The 21052-nt window shown below is 45.3% G+C and overlaps 1 protein-coding gene across 2 annotated transcripts in view; it reads right to left on the reverse strand.

Annotated features, from left to right (window-relative positions):
- Positions 1 to 21052, reverse strand: part of SH3PXD2A (SH3 and PX domains 2A) — a 234716-nt gene that overhangs the window by 130768 nt on the left and 82896 nt on the right. For both annotated transcript variants that reach the window (XM_036385914.1, XM_036385913.1), the window contains exon 4: positions 5335 to 5411. In XM_036385914.1, coding sequence (XP_036241807.1) covers positions 5335 to 5411 — 77 coding nt within the window. The remainder of the gene's footprint in view (positions 1 to 5334; positions 5412 to 21052) is intronic.

Here is a 21052-nt window from a genome sequence, read left to right on the forward strand (position 1 = left end):
GAAAGACTGCAGGGTCAAGGGAAGAAGTGTAAAGAGGAACAAAGAGGAACACAAAGGTGAGAAAGGACAGGGAAGTGACATTCTTCTGGGGATGTGGAAACCAGAGGTAAACACACACAGCTACAAACAGCAAGCATCCAGGAACAGCAAGGAACTTGCACAGGAAAGGTGAGAGATAAAAAGCGCCAGCAAGCAGAACTCAGCCTTGCACAAGCATTGAGAACTATCAGTAACAGCATGTTTCCTTGTTTGGCATGCACAGGACGTGCACTGCTCAGCCCTCACACATCCCTCAGGAGATAGATAGGCTTTCATGTGTCCTTCCAGCCTGTAATCATGTCTGGCTCTATAGTACAGCTTACAGCCTTGCAGAGCAGGTGACTCAAAAGGCTATTGAAAAGCTTAACATTAGGCAGGGTGTGAGCAGGGTGTGCTGGGGATGGCCAGGTACTCTCAGAGCCCCAGCCCACCTGTGGAAAGCTGCTGTGTGCCACACATAGCAATCAAAACCAGCAGAGCACCAAGTGCAGGCAGGGGTTCATTGCTTGAGGTTACAAGAACTGGAAACTGCTCTGTGGGACTGTATCACAGCTCAAAGGGTTCAGGGAATACATGGTATAAAACCCTGCAGGCACACCTAATGATGAATATTGAGGGCTGTGAGTTGCATTTTTGCAGGTACATTTATAGAAAGCTGATGCAGAGATGTGTGTATGCAGAGATGCACAGCACATGTGTGTGTATTTGCACAGAATGGTATTCACCCATGGTGAATATTTGCACAGAATGGTATTCACCCCACTGAACTTCATGTGTCTTACATGGGAGACTGCCCACACTCGTCTATCAGCTTGTATCATTGCTAGAGAAAGAGCAGCATCCTCAGAGGGTGCTTTGTCTACCCCCTGCCATGAGTGTCTGGCTCTGGAAGGGGTGAATCATTGATTGTCTTCACACAGCCCCTAGAGACACTTCAAATGCACAGCTTTTAAATCCCTAATGTCCAGTGGGTTTCTTCCCAGCTCTGCATACAAAGACACAGTGCCAGCTCACAATACTGCACAGTTATGACTCCCTTACTTTTCCTCTAATTGTTTATCATTTTCATTAACATTAGTCACTAGAGCCAGATGTTTGGGAATGGCCATGAGCCCAGCAAGGGGGAAGGTGCAAATAAAATAGATAATTTCTGAGAACAAAGAAATAAGTTGTTTTATCTATATGAAAACACCTTCTGTTTGACTGAGAACCTCGAACTAAAGCACTGAAGTGGTGGATGGCAAACACTGACAGGCAGGCAAGGAAGTGGATGAAGAATGAATGGTGGTGGTTCAGACTGGAGAAGACATGGGAATAAATAAAGAGCTGAGAAACGGAGGAAAGAGGGTGCAGTTTTGGAAGTAACTGGAACATTGTAAGAGCTCTGGCATGGAAGCACCATAACACAATGGAAAACAAGGCTCTGCTCCAGGTGCTGAGGAGAGTGTTGCAAAAAATAAACTCTCATTACTGCAGCCAGTCTAAATGCATTGGGATTCTGAAACATGAATTAAAGATGTCAGATCAAGTTTGAAAGTATTTCACTAATAACAGATAAATTTTGAAAGTATTTTAGTTAAACTCCCATTCTTGACGAGGACTACAATTCCATCTTCAATCAAACTAGCTTAGTTGTACAACAGATAGAGAGAGAAATGTCTGTGTACCTGTCTTGACAGGCTCAAGGATTAAACCTTGAAAGAGAGGCAGGACTGAGACCAAGAGGGAGGTAATTATGTTTGTGAAATATGGTCTCTCAAATAGTGAACATTAATAAAAGAATGACATTAATAAAAGTACTTCCTGGCACTGATGTGACTCGCTCATTTAATTTCTATTTAGGTGGTGCCCATTTGGATACTCAAGTCTCATTAGAGAAAAGCTCAACCAACCAGTTTTATGGGACAGCATGAAGGCATGTGACAAAACCAGGTTAGTGTTTATGACAATGGGATGCTACATCTTAAGGTCTTCCCTGCACAAAGATGCTTCCCTCAATTAGGATCAGCACACACAAATTTATGGAAGTCAGCAAATTCTGGCCCGAGTCTTCCCAGAGAGCTGTGAAAGGACAGAGTGACAGTTTCGTGAACCACTGACCTGAAAGGTCTTTCTTGAAGACAGGATGGTACACACTGGACAAACACTTACCAGAGGTGTGTTTGAGATCAAAAGCCTCATAAATAAAATGCCCCTCGGGAAGGGAGCTCTATGAAGTTGCTCTTTCTTTCACATTGGCAAAAATTCCTAAACAAATTTAGAAAATCGGGCCCAATGAGCCCAGAAGACCTTAAATCACACTAAACTAATTCCAAGCCTACAGTTAAGAGGGAAATCATCCAGAGAGACTAATTCCAGTGGGCAGCACACATTTACTGGCAAAACACAGTTTGTTTGGTAACTCACTCAGGTTACCAGTAAGGACATCCAGGCTCTGCACTTTCATGTTTACAGATGAGAAAACTCCTGGAAATCTTCCCATGTATCCCACTCCTCTCATTTTCATTGCAACTTCAAAGTTTCTTGCAGCCTTAGCAAAACCACTGGCCTAGGTACCTCTGTGATGGCATTTCTCTAAGCTGCTACAATGCACTAGGAACAACCCAGGCATGAGGGGTACAGAGATGGAAGCTGTAGGGTCCAGAGGGATCATGCCCCTGATACAGAATCTTCTGCAGACCTCCCCTTACTGCCAAGTATCCCCACAAACTCTAAGACAGCCTCTGCCTGTTCCTGGCACAGAAACCACAAGCACTTCCACACGCAGGAGTAAGACCTGCTTCTCAACCATGCAAATTTCCACACTGACAGACAGTCTGCAAAAACAAAACAACAAATGATCAAACATTTGCATCCCCCATTTGTGCTTCAGCTTTCCAGGACAGGTGAAATGGATGGAGAACTCTTATCTTGCAAAAAAACCCAAAATGCCATGAACTTTGCATTTGGACCTGCCTCCCCCTCTGCTGCCACACAGATTCCAGGGGACAGAGGTCTATTGTTTTGTTTATTCATTTTATTCCATCAGCTTCACCCACATCATTCCAGCAAAAATCTCTAATTTTTTCAGATTTGTCAGCCTACCCATTTGAGGATTAATGTGGACATAAGCTTCAAACTCTTGTAGAAGTAGGACTGAACTTGTCAAAATTATGCTCTTGCTCTACAGTTCCATACAATTCTCTAAAGAGTCAAAATATCCACTGGAGAAGGGTAGAAAAGCAGAAAATGGGTACAAAGGCAAATTAAATACAAATTACAGTAAACTGCAAACTAAATAAAAAGACACTACATCAAGCACAAGAAACATATGTACCAGAGACCACAGGAATAATATTCTGGAGAAGTCACTCAAGGTTAGTGATACTCAGTGCTGAGAACCACTGTGGCTGCTGCTGGAGACAGGAAACACTGGGCTGGGGGAAACTGGGCTAATCCAACACTTCAGGGTCTCTGTTCACAAATGCAGCATCTATCAATACATGGATTAAGTAAACAGATTGGCTTCAGGGACATATCCAACCATGTCTGAGCAGCAGCAGCAGATCTGAACCAAAGTGAAACCATTCTGTGATTCTATGACCTGAGCCAGAATTCTCCAAGAGAGAAAAAAGGAAATGCAGAGAGCAGGAATCACAGCACCACAGTGTCAGTGAATGTGCCATCAGCCACAACACACCCCTTGGCCATGACCAGTGGAGCCCCAGCAGGCCTGGCTGGGTCAGGTCAGGTCTGTCTGGGACACAGACAATGGGGTCCCAGAGAACCAGCTGCCCCTGGTCACTGCTTTCACTGCTGGGTGACAAAGTCCCTGCTTTCCCCACCAGCATCTGCTGGGTGAACCCTGACATCAGCCGGCCTTGCTGCTCCTGTCGCCGGCAGTTCCTGTCTGAAGGAGGGCGGCTGGGGACCCACTGAGACCCTACATATTTCAGAAAGAGTCATTTGGCTGCCAGCAGGAAGACAGTACACTAATTGTCACACAAGAAAGCCTGATCTCATGAGAGAAGACTTTAATTGAAGCTTCCTCACCCCGGGGGTGCAGATGGCATGGGTTTCACCACCACCACCACCACCCCCAGCACGCCTCAGGCACTTTGGCAATCTGCTTCCAATTTTGGATGAGCAAATGTCTGACTGGAGAAGTTCTTGGGAATGCTTTTTTCCCCCTCCACCTGCTCCTCTGACTTTCTAAAAATGGAAAGAAAACCTCAAGGGAAATAAGAGAGGAAGTCTGGGGTTTAAATAATGTGCTGACGGACTCAATACCTCTGCAAAAACTGGGAATCCTACTTGCCTAAGCAAGTAGAACTTGCCTAAGCAAACGACTTTTATTCTACTGACAGAGAATTAATTATCATCAAACCATAAACTCTAGTTTAGAAAGAAAAGATTAGATGGCTTAATATTCTTCTCAACAGAGTCAAGCTTTTCTGTCCAGCAATAAATTTCCAGGCTTTCACTCATGAGGAGAAGCATTCCTGGAAGACACAGGTCCACCCTCAGTGCTGCACCAGCCACTGCTGTCCCTCATGTGGCACCCGGGGATAGACAGGCAGAAAACAGAAGAAAACAGCACCTTAGTTGTGCCACTCTGTGATGGTGTTCACAGGGGTTTTTGGATGAGGGAAGAGATGAGGATTTGACTCCATGTTTCAGAAGGCTCGATTTATTATTTTATTATATATATTACATTAAAACTATACTAAAAGAATAGAAGAAAGGATTTCATCAGAAGACTAGTTAAGAATAGAATAATAAGGAATGATAACAAAAGCTTCTGTCTTGGACAGAGAGTCTGGGCCAGCTGACTGTGATTGGCAATTAATTAAAAACAGCCAACATGGGCCAATCACAGATGCACCTGTTGCATTCCACAGCAGCAGATAACCATTGTTTACATTTTGTTCCTGAGGCATCTCAGCTTCTCAGGAGGAAAAATCCTAAGGAAAGGATTTTTCATAAAAGATGTCTGCAACACCACTCTGCCTACTCAACTCTTAAATCATCAAGGCTGATGCAGAAAAAAAATCCACATTTAGGCAGGTGAGGCTTAGAGCCTTTACAGAGTAAATGAGGCACCAAACCAGTACATTAAGTTTGCCAGGGAAAATGCTGCGAGGACCCTGGGAGCACACGGCGGGCGGCCTGTTTCCACCTGCCCTGTTAGTCTGGGTGGTGTTTGGGAAGGACCATCCTTCCCTGTGATGGTGTCAGCACTCTCCAGCAGGGAAATGCAAGCATGGTGGTGCCCTGAGCCCCCAGGCAGGAGGGCTGTGCTCCCCAGAGCCTTACCCTGCAGTACTCATCGATGGGCTTCAGCCTCTTCACTGCTACGTCTCGGACATGGCTCCTCCGGAACAGGATCTTGCCTGAGGAGAGAACACACGAGAGGGGAGGGTTAGGGGCATCACCAGCCATGTGGGACAGCACAGCAGCACCAAGCAGACAGAGTTTCATCCCTGGCTCCAACCATGGTTGTCAGCATGAAACCTGGATGACTGCCACCACAGCCTGTGTGAGCTTCCACAGGGGACCCAGGGAGTTATGGGACAGAGGGGGGTTCTGATTTCACCCTGCAGGTAACACAAAAGGTTTTGGTCCCCTTGTAGTGACGGCACTACCCTGAAATGGACTGACACTACGTTATGACTCGCTCCCAATTGAGGGTCACTTTGGCATGGCCATGCTGGCTGTGCAGGAAGCCTCAGGGGCTCCATCTGCTCCCCACTCAGCTGCCTCCCACTGTGGATGCTCCTGCCCTTCCAGGCAGACAAACCACACACCCAGCTCACAAGCAAATACAAGACTGCTGGTGACAGAGCCCTTATAAATCTACACGGAGAAACCAAATAACAGAAGAAAAATAAACAAACTTTTTTTTAAACTAAAAGAAAAATAATAACCTCCATGTTCTTACTGGATGACATTTCTGCAAGCAGTTAAGATTAAATAAACAACCGGGTTTTGTGTGAAACTGATTGTAACAAAGTTTATCAAAATAATCTAGGAACTGATTTTCCCCACACACAAGGATGTCACAGAGTTGGTATTTTTTTGGCTAGAAGGGATTATATCTTCATATCCTTTTTTGGTGGTTTTCTTCCTTTTTCCTTTTGTGTTGTATTTCTTTTAATATAATCAGACAAGAATAAATTGTATGTTCTCCTTGTGGTAGAAGAAAACAGGATCTGCCAGCATTATTTAGTCCATGAAATATCTATTAAAAAACCACATCTATACTACACCCCGCTCCAAACTACTTCTACCAACAGGCAAATAAGATACTCACCCATAGATTGTGAGATAAGAAACTGGACTAAGAAATCAAATCAGATCCAAAATCTGAATATGTGGCTTTGACTTTATCCGATTGCACAATCTGAGAGGTTAATGAAAGGCAGCCTTTGACAGTCCAGTAGCAAAGGCTCTAAGCCTCCCCCAGACACTGCCCCTTTTGGCTGCCTTTTCCTCCATAGCTGCTAATCTGGAAGGTGTTAAAGCCTTTTGTTTCAGACAGGAGAAAGTGGTTTATCTTTATCCCCAATTCTGGCAACAAAACAGTTTGTGCTGTGAGGTAAAGCTATTTCCTGGTGCCATCAGCTTCTCTCTCTGGGTTCCCTGTGGTTATCTCATTACTATGCTGATGTTGAGCCATCCCTGTAGGAATGTGATGCCTTGTGGTCACTGAGAAATCTTCAGTGGGTGTCTGAGACATTGCATCATCTTGAGCAATTTAGTCAAATTGCACCAGCTTGAGCAATTTAGTCAAAAGCAGCTGGAGAAGGGAAGTGACCCTTCCATCCTCCTGCACTGACCCACACTGGACACACTGAAAGATTCTTGATTTCCTGCTTCTCTGTTTGGTAAATGGTGAGAATTATCTGCCTTGAGGATCACACTTACACTGCATAACAGCAATAAACTGCTTTTTGGGGGCAGAAAGAGGTAGGGGTAGCTATAGAAAAAGGAATAGTTCCTTTTTCAGTGCTCCAGAAATGCTGGTGTAGGAGACCTTGGTATTTTTTTTTCAACTTTTATAAATATACTGCAAAGAGAAAATGACATTTTGGAAACATTCTCACTTTCTGGCTTTCCTGTTTTCAGTTCAAGCCATGAGTTGAAAGTTGAACGGGTGACCATACAAAAACATAAAGGAACCAAAGATTTAAACACATGAAAGATCTCCTGTAAATGCAACTCAGCTTTTCTAAAAGTAATAATAAAGAATGTTATATTAAACAGAGTATGAAAAAGACCCCAGGATATGATGATTCTTAATTCAGTCCTTAAATGGAAATGGAAAATATCAGGGCAACTGTGGTGTTAGGACAAAGCGAAGCCCAGAATGTGCTTCCATTTTAATCCTGTCAGCAAAAGGAAGATTTTCCTTCTACTACTGGAAACTGGAAAAGGCTTGATGAGGCCAGTGGGGAAGATCTGTAGCTGCCCAGTCCAGTATGGCATTCAAAGCTGAGATCTGGAGAAGACTGGGTATTTTAGAGCACCATGGAGTGGCAGTCAACAAAGAAAAAACAGGAAGAAAAACAAGGACGCTCTGCAAACATATCCAGTTCTGATGGGCAGCAAGGAGGGGACCCCCACCCCCACAAATTCTGGAGGTCAGCAGGCAGAGAAGTCTCATTGACAGAGTGACCCAAGGAGGGACAGCTTCACAAGTGCCCAGCTTCTTCCCTTGTCTGGGAAGACAGACTGTGCTGATAAAGGGTCAAAGCCAGCACAACGAACCAGCAGGAACTGATGGCAGACCCAGTGCCAGTTCCTGCTGCTCTCTCCAGCTCCCCCTTTTCTCCTGCTCTTCCTCTGAAAGCAAGGGAGGTCCCACAGGACTGGAAAAGGAAGGGAATGTGAGAGACCCATATTGTACACTCTTTACCTTCTCCAAGTGAGTGCAGACCCCATAACGGAAAGCTTTGCCTAACACGGGAGACAGGGTCACCATAAATCCAGGGAAGGCAGAGAGCTGGGCAGCAGGAGCACATCAACCAGCAAGGAGCCCTCTGGACAGCACTGGAAGGGAGCATTTTGCCCAGCACCAACATCAAGTGGGAAAGTTCCAGGGTGGCTGGTAAATGCAGAACAGTCCAGACAATTTCCTGGTGAGGGTGGAGTAGTGGTTTATGTGCCACTTGGCTTTTCCTCTGGGAATATAAGGAAGGGATCTCTTCTCTGTGAGTACAGAGAGCACTGCTTTCTCCCTCCTGAATTTTACTGCAGCTCTTTTAAGCCTCCTCAGGCACTACAGCCCCATTTTACAGAAGGATGAGTGGCTTTTCAGCATGCTGCAGCCCAGCTAGGAAGTGAACAGGAAGTCTGTCTCAATTCAGATGGGAAGTCAAAGGTTATATGAGATGACGCTGCCTCATGCAAATATTTCATTCACTGGTGTGCCAGGCTTGGACAGGGCCAAGGGAGGTCTGGCACATGTTAGGAAGGGCTCTGAAGACAGCAGCAATTGGAAAGAGAGACGTGGGAAAGACAGGGCTCCAGCCTTTCTGCTAATGCAGGATAACAGTATTTATTTTTATAATTTTTTCTTTAAAGAAAATATTATTCCTCAGAAATTAATATGGATAAGAGGCAAAGTATCAGGTTTAACATAGTAGAAGACATCTTAAGTCATCCCTTCATCTGTGTGTGTGTGTGTGTGTGTGTGTATATATATATGTAGTCTTTAATTTCACGACCACACACTTCTTCTCTCATAAGACCTAAGTTTCCTCCTGTATACACAGTGGGTGCACAAAGTGGGAATAATAAAGCTATGCAGGAGATTGTCCATCTGGCAGCTGCTGATTCTGTAAGCTTAAATGTATCCTCAGAATATCATTTTATTCCTGCATCACCTCATACTTGGAGTAACATAGACTTTTAACAAGTGCCACGAGCCCCAAGAACAAGCTGGTTTAAGTGCATCCAAACACTCTGGTGCTCCCATTAGCCCACAGACCTGTGCTGAGTACACCAGAAGGGTCCACAGCCTAGTAGTTTGTAATAGCCAGGGATGTGGTTTGTACAGGGAAGAAGCCCAGCTCCTGTGGGGCTTGGTGACACTGTGGAGCGTGGTCTTGAGGCAGGACAGCACCAGGCACCACCAGCAAAGAAACAGCACAAGTCCCTGAGGGGATGCCTAGCAGGAGAACCCTGCTTTCCTCTTTGAGAAGGGGGACATATGGTACACAGTCCCTACAAGCACAGCAGATGCCAGCTGTCAGCAGCCACTGCCCTTGACTGGGGATTTGTAAGCTCTCAGACAGTCTCTAAAACAAATCTCCTGATCACACCTTTCACTGCCAAGGAGAGGTGCTGCATATCCAGGCCTTGAGACCTTCTAGGGATGCCTTTGTGACCTTCCCACCTTTGTGGCAGTGGCTCAGTCCTGAGCTGCCAGCCCTGCTGCTCCCTTGGAGCCAACAGTGAGAGGCAGCTGCTGCAGGGCCAACAAGGAGCAGGGAAATTGTTTTTAGCTCCCTTCCAAATCTGACAGAGAACAGATTCATCTCTTGGTCAAATTCCCCTCAACCCATTTAAGCTGTGACATCCACCTCAGGGTCCTGCCAAAACTCTCAGGCACCTGACACACAATCTATCTCCCAAATGGGGCATTTAAACATGCACTGCCACCTTGCACTGTAAAACAAACAAATCAACAGCACAATGACATGGAATAGAACAAAACATTATTTTTCTCATGGAAGTACGTGTGATTGTCAATCAGATGGCAATCTGATAGCAGCCAGAAGGGAGGTGTGTTCCTTACAAAATAATATCTTACTTTTAAATGGGGATTCCAGTTTCCATGGATTGTTTCACCCATGATTTCCTGGAGTCAGAAAGTCAATGCCAGGGTCCTAATACTGATGGCATTTGCTCCTGACAAAGAAAGGGGAGGGAAATGATTCATAGTGTTTCCACCAGTGGGAGGGGGAAGGACTTTTTTAATAAGTAGAAACTTGTGACAGAGTCAGAACTGTTGGCTGAACTTGTCTTGCCAAAGAGCCTCAGCTGATAAAGGCCTTTGCTAATCAGCAGGAATTACCATGGAAGGTGACAAGAGGTGATAGAGACAGATGGGGCAGCCAGGAAAGCCACACAAGCAATAACAATATTGCCCTGAGATGTGGGGGATGGTGGGGACAGTGTCCTCCTGCCCTTGGATCCTGTTTTCAATGTGCATAAGCTGCAATGTTAAAGAAAATCACTGAGAAGCAATAAAGCATGGGAAGTAACATGGCTTGTATAAAAGAGTATCACCAGGAAGAGAAATCTTCCTCCATTAGAAGTGATAAGGAAAATAAGCCCTTATGTGAATAATTAGGAAAGGGGAACCAATGACAGGCAAGTGGCAAGGCTGGACTGTCCTCCAGGGACAACAGCATCAGCTCCAGAGCAGCTTTGCTAGTCCACACTTTGTGAATTGAAGCATCAGGCACAGCTGGAAGGAGAAAAGCCATTAGCACTGACACCGAAATGCAGGAGTGACAGACGGGGGCCATGGGGTGCAAATCTCAAGCTATGTTTGTAGAATATTTTGCATAGGCCAAGAGCTACTTCACATTGCTCTGTGTCCTGCTGCTATCACCCAAACAAGCCATTGCTGCTGTAATCTCCTCTTCACATGTCCCAGTTGCAAATCTCTCACCTCTCCAAAGCAAAGCAGGAATCACAGTGTAGGCAAACGATAGAGTTTGGTCTGGAAAGGGCAGGCAGAAGTTGCACAAAATTATCCTTTCAATTTTTTACTGTGGGGTAGCTCCCTGTGCACTGGTCTGTGAGCACCAGCAAACACAGAAAACCATCAGCACTTCACTTAAAACAACTTTACCACCAGAGCACAGCAAAGTAAAGCATCTACCCCACACAAGAAGATCTCAGTGTAAGCACAAGTCCCCAGAATCCTTAAACCTGAACTTCCCAGTCTGTGGGTGGTCATAAAATGTTGGAAGTGTTGATTCAGTGGGTCAGGTCTTCAATTTCTGCAGTGAAATCGGTGCCTCCTCAAACTACTCAGCTCAGCTTCTCCAAGGGGGAAAGTGAACTCGTGTGTAATTGCTGGTTGCAAGAGCTACATTATCCTGCAAACAGCCAAGAGCTCTTAATTGCAGAAAGCAGTCAGCGTGTCTGAGGGCAGAGGGAGGAGTGTGTTCACACCTGCAGCCAGCAACTAGCACACCCTCACCTGGAGGAACCAACACCATGATAATTCCCAGTCCCATAGAGACAAGGAGCCCAAAGAGGGTCAGATTTTCAAAACACCTGAGAAATGATGCCTTAGGAAACAGCAGGGCTTTCTCATACAGAGGATGCAGGAGTGTCCTGCTCTTTGCATAACCTTTGCTATGCTGGGAGCAAAAGGCACAGAAAACCTTTCCAAAGCATCATCCTTACCTCTGCATGCTTCTCCCTAAGATAAGAATCACATCCACCGCACTCTTTGTTTCATTTTGTTGAACATCCTCCAAAAAGATCCATTTCCAAATATCCAGGACCAAGTTTTGCAAATTTAATGTGCAAAAACACCAAGGCTTAAATAATGATCAGACTATCTGGACCCTGCACCAAACTGAGAAACAGAGAAACATCAACCACTACATCTCATTGCTGAAACACTTGGTTTTCCTCCTGTATCAGCTGGCGCCACTGTCCTGCCTTCCCCAAGGTAGGTAGTGGCTCCTAACCTGTGATTTCCAAATCATTAGGGCTCCACAGTCTGCAGAGCTATGTTCCAGAGTACCTTTCACTCCCTGGGCAGTGTTGCAATGATGTGGATCGCTGCACGTTGGCCCAACAATTTTGGGAAGGAGCAGTTCCTGTGGGTATTGCGCATTTGCTGGTGAAAATGGTTGTTTCATCTGAGCTACTTCAGTGCCTGACTCTGGGGTAAGACAAGGAAAGAGCCTCTCAAATGCCTTTGCGCAACCTTAACATAAGAAATACTCTTCCTAAAGGGCAAGACCCTGTCCCTGTAGCTACACTAATAAAACTCTTCCTCTGCTCTTTCCAAACCCACATCAAGTATCGCATTGCTCGCTGGGATCTGGTAAAGTCACCAGGTGTCTTCCTATGGACACTGAGCGGTATGGACCCTCAGGAAAGGACCATATGGTCCCTCCTCAGTCTTTTAAAGCAGGAGCCTTAAGGAACAGAGCCTATTAAAACATTTATGCTGTCTTGTGAGACTTGTCATTCATGCAGGAGCTGGTGTGACACTAAGCCTGAGACACTACCTCAGAGGCCTTGGGCCGGCACCAGCCTTGCCAGCAGGGAGCCTTGGGCTACATCCACTGGGATAAGAGACCCTTATCCCAGGGTCACCGCAGGGAGATGGATGTGTACCACACCCCTGCCAAACTACACTGGAAAAGCACAGTAAGGCCCCAGCCACATCCTCTGGCGTGATGGGCAATAACAGTGCTTGGGAGGCTCCACCCTTAAGCTGGTTGAGAACTGGAGCTGTGAATAAAATAATATTTCCACTCATACCACGTAGATCAAAGTTATTATTACAGCGAGGTTGGCCATGCAATAATGTGGTGCCACAGCGTGTGTTCTTACAGGAACACTGCAAATTGAGGGGTAGGGATGCAAACGTGGCTTCACAAGGTCACAAAACCAGCACACACTAATGAAAGCCATAGAGCCAGTCCCTAGATCCCTCTGCTAATCACATGTAGCATGAAAATACACCTACCTTGCTATCTAGGGCCAGAAAAATCTTCCTGTTCATTTATTTTAATTGAAAACAAATTATAAATTTCTGCCACAAAAGAGGCAAAACTCTTTCCAGTGGAAGACCTTGATCAAGTCAGCTGCCAGTTTACACATGTCCCATATTGCAGGAGGTGAAATTCAGCAGTCAGATTGGCAGGGACAGTGCTCCACAGAGCAGCTGGGTTTTTTGGAAGGCACCAATTAACACAGAAATTAAACAAAAAAACAATAGGGCAGCAAACAGACTAGGTGTCTGTGCTTGTCAGAGGCTGGTACTCACCAGCTAGGATTTCAGAGAGCTGTAGCAAGAAATGAAATCCCTGGTGCTTCACAAAACAGAGCACTGTTCTTGTTTCCTAAATCAAAGTGCTCTCCTGGAGTCCTCCAGGTGAAACTGCTGACTGGTTTTAAGCTGAATTTTCACTAGATGACAGCAGGTACAGAAGAAGCTGCTGAACAACAACCAGACCAAAACTGGCTGGCTCCTGAGTCAAGAAGCTCATCACAGACCAAGACACCATCTCAAACCACAGACATCATCCTCTGGTTCCAGACACATCTCTTCAATATATCTTACTCTTAAGTGTTATTAAGGCAACCTTTGGCAGGGATTTCCTCTCTGCCTGCTCTGATCCCTGATAAAGCTATTGCTGCTTCAAAGGCTCACAAGCATGCACTTTAAAGCAGGGATGACCAGTTTCTGTGCTTCAGGAGAAGGGAAATAGGCACACATTTGGGCTCTGACTGGTGCAGTCACCTCTGCACCAACCTGTGCCATCTTCAAAGCCAGACCTGCACCCCTTGTCCTGCAGTGCAATAACCCACCTGGGACTTGTGCCCACAGGTATTGATTGGATCTGACTAGGATGGAGATGATTCTTCCCATAGCAGCAGAGCATGGTGCTGTGCTTTCTATCTGCAGCTAGAAGGGTGTTGATAACACCCCAGTGTTTTGGTGCTCCAGAAGCAGTGCTCACACAGCCTCACAGCTGTTCAACATTGCCATCACCACCACCAGAAGGCTGGGGTGGGCAAAATCCTGGGAGGAGACATAGCTAGGACAGCTGACCCAAACTGACCCAAGGGTTATTCCAAACTGTATGACATCAACTCAGCAGTCAGAGCTGAGAGAAAGGAGGGGTATTAATTATTTATGACACTTGTCTTCCAGAGTAACCACTACACATAATGAAGCTCTACTTCCAAGGAAGCAGCGAGACATGGCCTGCTGATGGGAAGCAGAGAATAAATCTTCCATTTTCCTTTGCTTCCACTTGTGACCTTTGCTTTCATTTTATCAAACTGCCTTTATCTTGACCCACAAGTTGTTTTTTCCCATCTTATTTCCCCCCTGCCTGTCCTGCTGAGAAGGAGAGTGATACAGCAGCTTTATGAGCTCCTGATGTCCAGCCAAGTTCAGCCCACCCCATCACACTGCCTGAAGAAACAGCCTTTGGGTCAGGTCTGTGGCCAGGCCACCCAGCAGCACCTCCTCTCTAACTCCTGACCACGAGGCCACCCCTATTGCCCCAGCCTCCCAGATGATGCATGCAGGGTAACCCACTCCTGTGGCAGGCAGGGGACACGATGGCCCATGTGGCACATGGTCTGCACCAACACGAGCCAGTGTTGGTCACTCGGCTCCTCAGGACAGCAAAGCTCACTCACACTGCTCCAGCTCGGCTGCACGGCTCCAAGTGCTCCCACCAGCACTTATCACAGCTCAGCCGATGCACAGGAACAGGGAAATGATTTTACAATTACTTATCTGATAACCAGCCTCCTTCACAGCCAGCTCCTCTGTGAGTGAGCACGTCAGCTGCTCCTAGCTCAGGCCACTTAATGCAAACTACGCTCAAGTGTGACTTGGCACCAGCAGTGCCTGCTGCTGCCAGAAGACAGTGGAGGACAATCTGAAAAATTCCTCTCAGTTCCTCCACGTGCAAGAAAATGTAGTGTTAAGGCTGCAAAAGGACAGAGCTTCTGCCCTGCACCTCAGGATGCTGAACAACCCCAGCTTTCCTTGGCCGCCTTCTCCTGGGTTCAGCAAGGTGCTTACATGTGATCAAAGGAGGAAACAGCACTGTCAGATGTCAACAGCTTTGCCCACTGCAGAATAAAAAGCCTCTTTCAGAGATTAATGCTCTGAGCAATTACTCACCCCATGAAAGGAAAAGTGTCCTCAGCCAAGGTGACACCAGGACCCTAGGACCATGCACACTTTTGTTTCCCCTTCTTTCCCTATGGGCTTCTCATTTCCCAGGGAGAAAAAAAAAAGGTGGACTGGAAACTAATGTTTTGCTATTTTTTTATTTTTAATGAGGATCACTTGGCCAGCAGCATGAAAACATAAAAACAACCCCAACTTTATTGCTAAATTAAAGAAAAAACACTAACATGAATAGGCACAGAAATCTGAATTAGGAATGTGAACTGGTAATTACCCTTTTGGGCCCTGATTAATTGCATTTGAAGCCACAGAGACACTGAGCCGCCAAACAGGACTGGCTGCTAACAAAATCCACCCCACAAACAAACCTGTCTTTCTCTCCCTGTGCCACCACACAGGAATGGCAGCTCCCCAAATGCTGTCTGCCTTTGTGTCCTGGTGTGCAGTGCTATTCAGGTCTGGATGGAGTTACAAAGTCATACTATTGGGTACCTCAGGTAACCCCTCTGAGGTGGTCCAGCCTGCAGACTTGTGGTCTCTCAGTAGAAGGTCCAGAATGGACAGATGCCATCTCCTCCAGCTCAGATGGAGGATCACTGTCTAGGTGTTTGGCTCAGTTCAAGAATGCAGCTCCACTAGTGGTTATTACACGCTAAAAACGGATGGAGGATTTAATCCACTTTGTTGCAGCAGTGTACGAGTGCTGCATTTGGTTGGGACAAAGGTCTCTGTAATCCAGCTCCCTCTCTACAAGATTGGACAGTAGAAGACAGGCAAGAACAGGGTACATGTAATGGGATCCTTCTCCTGATACACACTTTCTATTCCTGCACAGCAGAGCTTAGACATTTTGGGAATTAGAAAATAACTTTTAGCAATCAATGTTGGCTCAATCCTACAGAAAGTGCTCCAGTGCATTTTTGAACCTACAGATTTTGTGGTCCCTGTAGAGTCCTCTGGAAATGAATTTCATAATTTAATCACACAGCTTGTGATTTCATACTTCCTTTTGTTCACTTTAAGTTTGCTTTTCAGATTTCAAAGGCTGCACCTGGTTTTTGCATTCTGAGAAATAAAATTAAGCACACTTTCCTCACTCCCAAATTTTTGGTGATTTCACAAACTTCTACTCTATCCCAACCATCACACTGTTCAAGACTGAAGACTTTTAGTCTATTTACTCCTGTTCTACAAAAGCCAATTCCCCTCTGTAATCACCTCTGTCATTCTTCTCAGCACCTTACTTTATTATGTACATTTTCTGAGAGGCAACACAGACCTGCATACAGTACTCACAACATGGGGAAATCTTGGATTTTCACAACTGAAGCTCTGGGTTTTGTTCCCCATTCTTTGCCTAATTCTTTTTAACACCACCTTTGGCTTTCTGACTGCTGCTGACTGTTGGGCTGCAGTTTTCAGGGAAACCCCCTCATAGCTACAGAAATCTCCTTCCTAGATTGCAATGGTTCTTCTCCCTCCACGCCCTCTCCACTGTTTTGTGCTTACCACCACCAAACTGCCTTTTTACCATGGATATTATGAGATCCTCCTCCACTGTTTGTCAGTCAGCTCCAAATTTGAGTATCCTAAGTGAATTTCATGGCCAGCCAAGTTAGTTATGTTGCTAGCACCTCCTAGACCAAATCATTCAAGAATCGCTGCCAGTAAATCTGTGTATCTTTTCAGATAGGAAGTTTTTAAGCCCTCATCCTCAGAGGATGCATTGTTTTAAAATGTAGGCTCATTGACACCTATCAGCTTTCAATCCCCTATTTTAAAAACTCTTCTGTAACTTTTTATTTCAAATGTCAGAAACCAAGGATTGTTGTTAATGTCCACAATGCCAAAGCACTAAATGAAGGCTCCAAACTGGCAGAAAATAACCCTACTGCCAATATCAGTCATACATCAAATAACAAGAAAGGCTGTTAATATAATTATCTTCTTTTTGCTATTTTAGGAGGCACGGTCGGTTTTGATGGATCTGGAAGTAATAGGATCTCTTAAGCCATAATTTACGAGCACTTCTGTCTTGAACAATTTTCCACATGGGAAATTAATCACATTCTGCCTAATGGGAGGAAAAATATCCCTTCGCAGTTTGAATTGGATTTGCCATGGTCAATTGGATGTGGGATTCTTCTTTATCCCTACTCACAATCTGAGGTGTAGTGTTGCCATCTAAGAATCACTGTGCTAGATTCCACAGATGAAGGTATTTCACTGGTGGGTGATACTTGTATGCAATTCCCACAACAACATAAATATACTAGCATGGCACAGCCACAGAATGGGATTGTGGCAGGGGTCAGGAATTGTACATAATTGTTGCAGAAACTACATCCCTGTAAATTTCAGTGGCAGCTGCTGTATAGTCCACGCATATTTTGGTGTTAGTTCTGTGAAAAGTAAGTAATAGGATTTAGGAAGCAGGCAGCACATATCCTTCTCCAGCCAACACAGATCACCGGGACCCAGGTCAGGTGAAATGGCTCATCTGCCTCAGAGACTCAGCTCAAGCCACCATGAACCCACATTCTGACTTGAATGTGTAAAAAACAAGTTTCCAAGTCACACAACTTCCTAGAAGAGTCATGTCCTCAGACGTGTACCTGTATTTCAGGTACAACAGGAATGAATTTAGCTGAGGCAATGTTTGCATATGTGAAATCACAACACCAGAATCTCCATTTGGTACAGAAGTGCAAGACCTCTTAGCTGAGTCACTGCAAAGAGTCACACCAGCAGAGTCACACCAGCAGAGTCACACCAGCAAAGAGTCACACTCAGCAGAGCCCATCCAAAGACAACCCTGGGCATGAGGCGCTGGGAGACAACACGGGATGCTGCAAGACACTAAATGCTGGTGCAGTGCTGCAGCTCTGAATGACCCAGGACAAGGTGTCAATGGCAGCCCAAGGACTCACAGGTCTCATGTACCATGTAGACATTTATTCCTGCAGGTAAACTCCTGCAAGACACCACAAGGAACTGAAGGTTCCTCATGTGCCAGGCTAATGACTCGTCTGGAAGGAGGCTGTTCTTTGTAGCTCCACTGGCAGTCAAGAATGAGCTGTCCAGAAACTGGGGCTGGCCTTCCCTAAAGCTTTTACTGAATTAATTTGCCAAACTTCAGGTTTAGATTTTAATCCCTCCCTGTCTCATCATCAAAAACCCATTGTGCAGAGCAGATGTCCTGGTGCCGATTCATCTCCACTTCTTAGGGAAGATCCCAATTTGTTTATGGCTCCAGTGGAAAAGGGGTGAGAAAGAGAGACTCGGGAAAGGTGATGGAAAATAAACCAGGAAACTAACACATCAGCTGGCACTGAGATAAAGAAGGTGTTTCCAGGTAACAGGAAAAGATCCATGTCTCTGGAATCCCTTGACTTTGCCATTAAGAAGCAGAACAGAGTTACTTAATATTTCTTTAAGGTTGAAAGACTAAAGGAAAACAGGATGGCCTAAAGTAGAAAGGGAGTAATCGTATGACTGGAAACTATGAGTGCCCCTAGCCAAGCACCCAAAGGAACTGAGTAATGTTCATTAGTCAGTGACTTTATTGGTACTTGGGACTTTCGACTTCTGAGCAAGATTTAGACCAAGATATTCTGGGGCATGCTACTCTATTTATGTTTGGATGGAATTCAGCCTCACCCCGCATAATATTTTTCCATGCTGATTTAGGCAGAACCAGCCCTCATTTTTTCCCTGTGCAGGGTAAGAGAGGGGTCTCCATCTTGGCATCAACATGGTGGAAAATGCCACTTCCCAACCAGCATGGTGAGGGCAGAGGAGATAGCTGAAGAGGAGTAGTTCTGTTGCAAAGAATCAGAAGATATTTTCCAAAGTATTTATTTTCCCAGAGCAGAAACCCCTGGTCCCAGACACAGTACAAACACAAGACAGTCCCCAAGATCAACGCATTCACAACCAAAATGCCACTGTGGCTTTTGAACAAGTTAATAAATAGCAGGGAAGTGCCAAGAACCTGAATTAACACTGGGTACCTGTGCAAAACAAAGTCCAGGTCATACCACAAAATTACCTGACTGTGAGAAACACACAGCATCAAAGGCTGCCTGCTCAGCAGCTTGGTGATGCTATACTTGACACAGCAATGATGGGCCAGATTCAACTGCTACTAAGATCCTGCGAATGCAGGGATGGGTATGGAAAGAGAAGGAAAGTGGGACCAGTGGAGACCAGCAGAGAAATTTCTCAGGCACCCAAAAGCCCACAGGATGCAGCAGAACCTTCCACTGCACTCATCTGCAAGACAGACAAAAGAGTATTTCCTACTGAGTTACATAAAACCATGTGGCTGCAAATGGATTTGAAAGATCGGGCTTTTTCCTTTAGGCATACAAGAAGGAGGAAATAAAACTATTTCTTGCAACTGCTACAATGATTGCTCTGTGACAGGAGGCTTTCTGAATGCAGTATTCATACAGGTACACTTGAAAGAGCACATGCAGCTGAGGGACTGGTGTTGTGCTGACACAAATTATACTGGTGCCACTTACAAATCAGAGTGGTGTTGTCCAGAAATCATGAAGTTTTGATTAAAAACCAGAAGCAACTTAGGAAAAAAAATTATATTTTGACAACTTTCTATTACTGGGTAGACTAAAATCCCTCTTTTTGAGGCTCAGATCTTACATCCACAAACTTGTCTTACAACCCCTTCACGTCCAGTTGCTACACACTCTGAATTAATCTTCATCACAATCTTTTCAGCGTGTGGTTCCAAAGAACCAAATCACAGAAACACAGTATGAGAGCTCAAGAGACCAGCAAATCCATTGCCCTGATTCATGGTAAAATCAGCTCTACCTATGGCACTACTGGGGAAGTCTGTTTAACCTGTAGGTACAGACCTCCGAAGTGGAGAGTCCTCACTTCCTGAGGCCATCCAAAATCACCTCTCCAGTGCACTATGACAAGAAAGGAGGATGCACATTCAGTACATTTAGGACATGAAGAAAAGTTTAGGTCATACTTACCACCTTATTTTTTATGCTTTTTATCCAGAAAAAGTACCAGATGGATCTTTTTCACAGGTGTTTGTCTTGTTCAGGAGGCAGGTTTTTAAAACTTTTTTCTGGATGACTTTTTTCCACATTGCTTATTTTAGCTCATATTTTTTATAAATTTTTGTCCATGTGCCAAGGAGGGAAAGTCAGGTGCATTTCAGATACTGTACTGGAGATTAATTTAATAAGAGTGCAGTGACGTGAGCTTTTTGGAAATACAAAAACAAAGAATTTAACAAATTTCTGATAATTTGAGGATATACAGAATATTTTATTTTTAATGACAAGCAGATCAGTTTCCTGCAGTCAGATCTTGAGACAGCTCAGCTCCCTGGGCAGTGATTCAGGAGGGTCACTTCTGAGTCAGCTCAGCCAGTCAGATTGCTTTAGATCATCTTATAACCCCCAGGAAACCTGCATCAGTAACAAACCACAGCATAAACCCAGAGCCCCCAACAAAACCCAGGCATTGCAAATGGGGAAAAGAAAAAAAAAAATTCTTGGCCCTTTCCAGACATTGCAATAGGGAAACACTGTGGAAAGGGAAGCAGGTATTTCCAAATGGAAAAGCCATTAATGAGAAGAGAGTCTGGCCCCGGGACTCGTAGGGATCAGAACCAAAGTGAGTGAGTGACATTGGATTTCTGCTGTGAGGGAGAAACCAGTTTGGCTGTGCCACGAGATCAGAAACACAGGGAGCATCAGTGAGCCCCTGGGGACAGATCAGAAACACCTGGAGCATCAGTGAGCCCCTGGAGACAGCAAAAAAAAAGAGATGAGTGCAGAGGGGACAGCCTGACAGTCCCTTCATCACGTGCTGGCATTGAGATGGACCCAAAGGACTCCAGAAAGGGACACAAACACCCACAGTGGCTGCTCTGCAGCAGCACAAGAACCTGTGTGTGGCTCACGGGGCTGAGGAAGCCAAGAGAAGCTGAGTCCTTGTGCCGGAAACAAGCTACGTGCAAGGACAGAAGCAAGAGACAGAAGCTAATGAGACTGAAGAGGATTATCCCCTCTCCCCAAGGGTCCACGGGTAAATACAGGTTTTCCTGCAAGCATACTGCCACTT

Source organism: Molothrus ater, chromosome 8, assembly GCF_012460135.2.
Source record: "Molothrus ater isolate BHLD 08-10-18 breed brown headed cowbird chromosome 8, BPBGC_Mater_1.1, whole genome shotgun sequence".
Classification (NCBI taxonomy): domain Eukaryota; kingdom Metazoa; phylum Chordata; class Aves; order Passeriformes; family Icteridae; genus Molothrus; species Molothrus ater.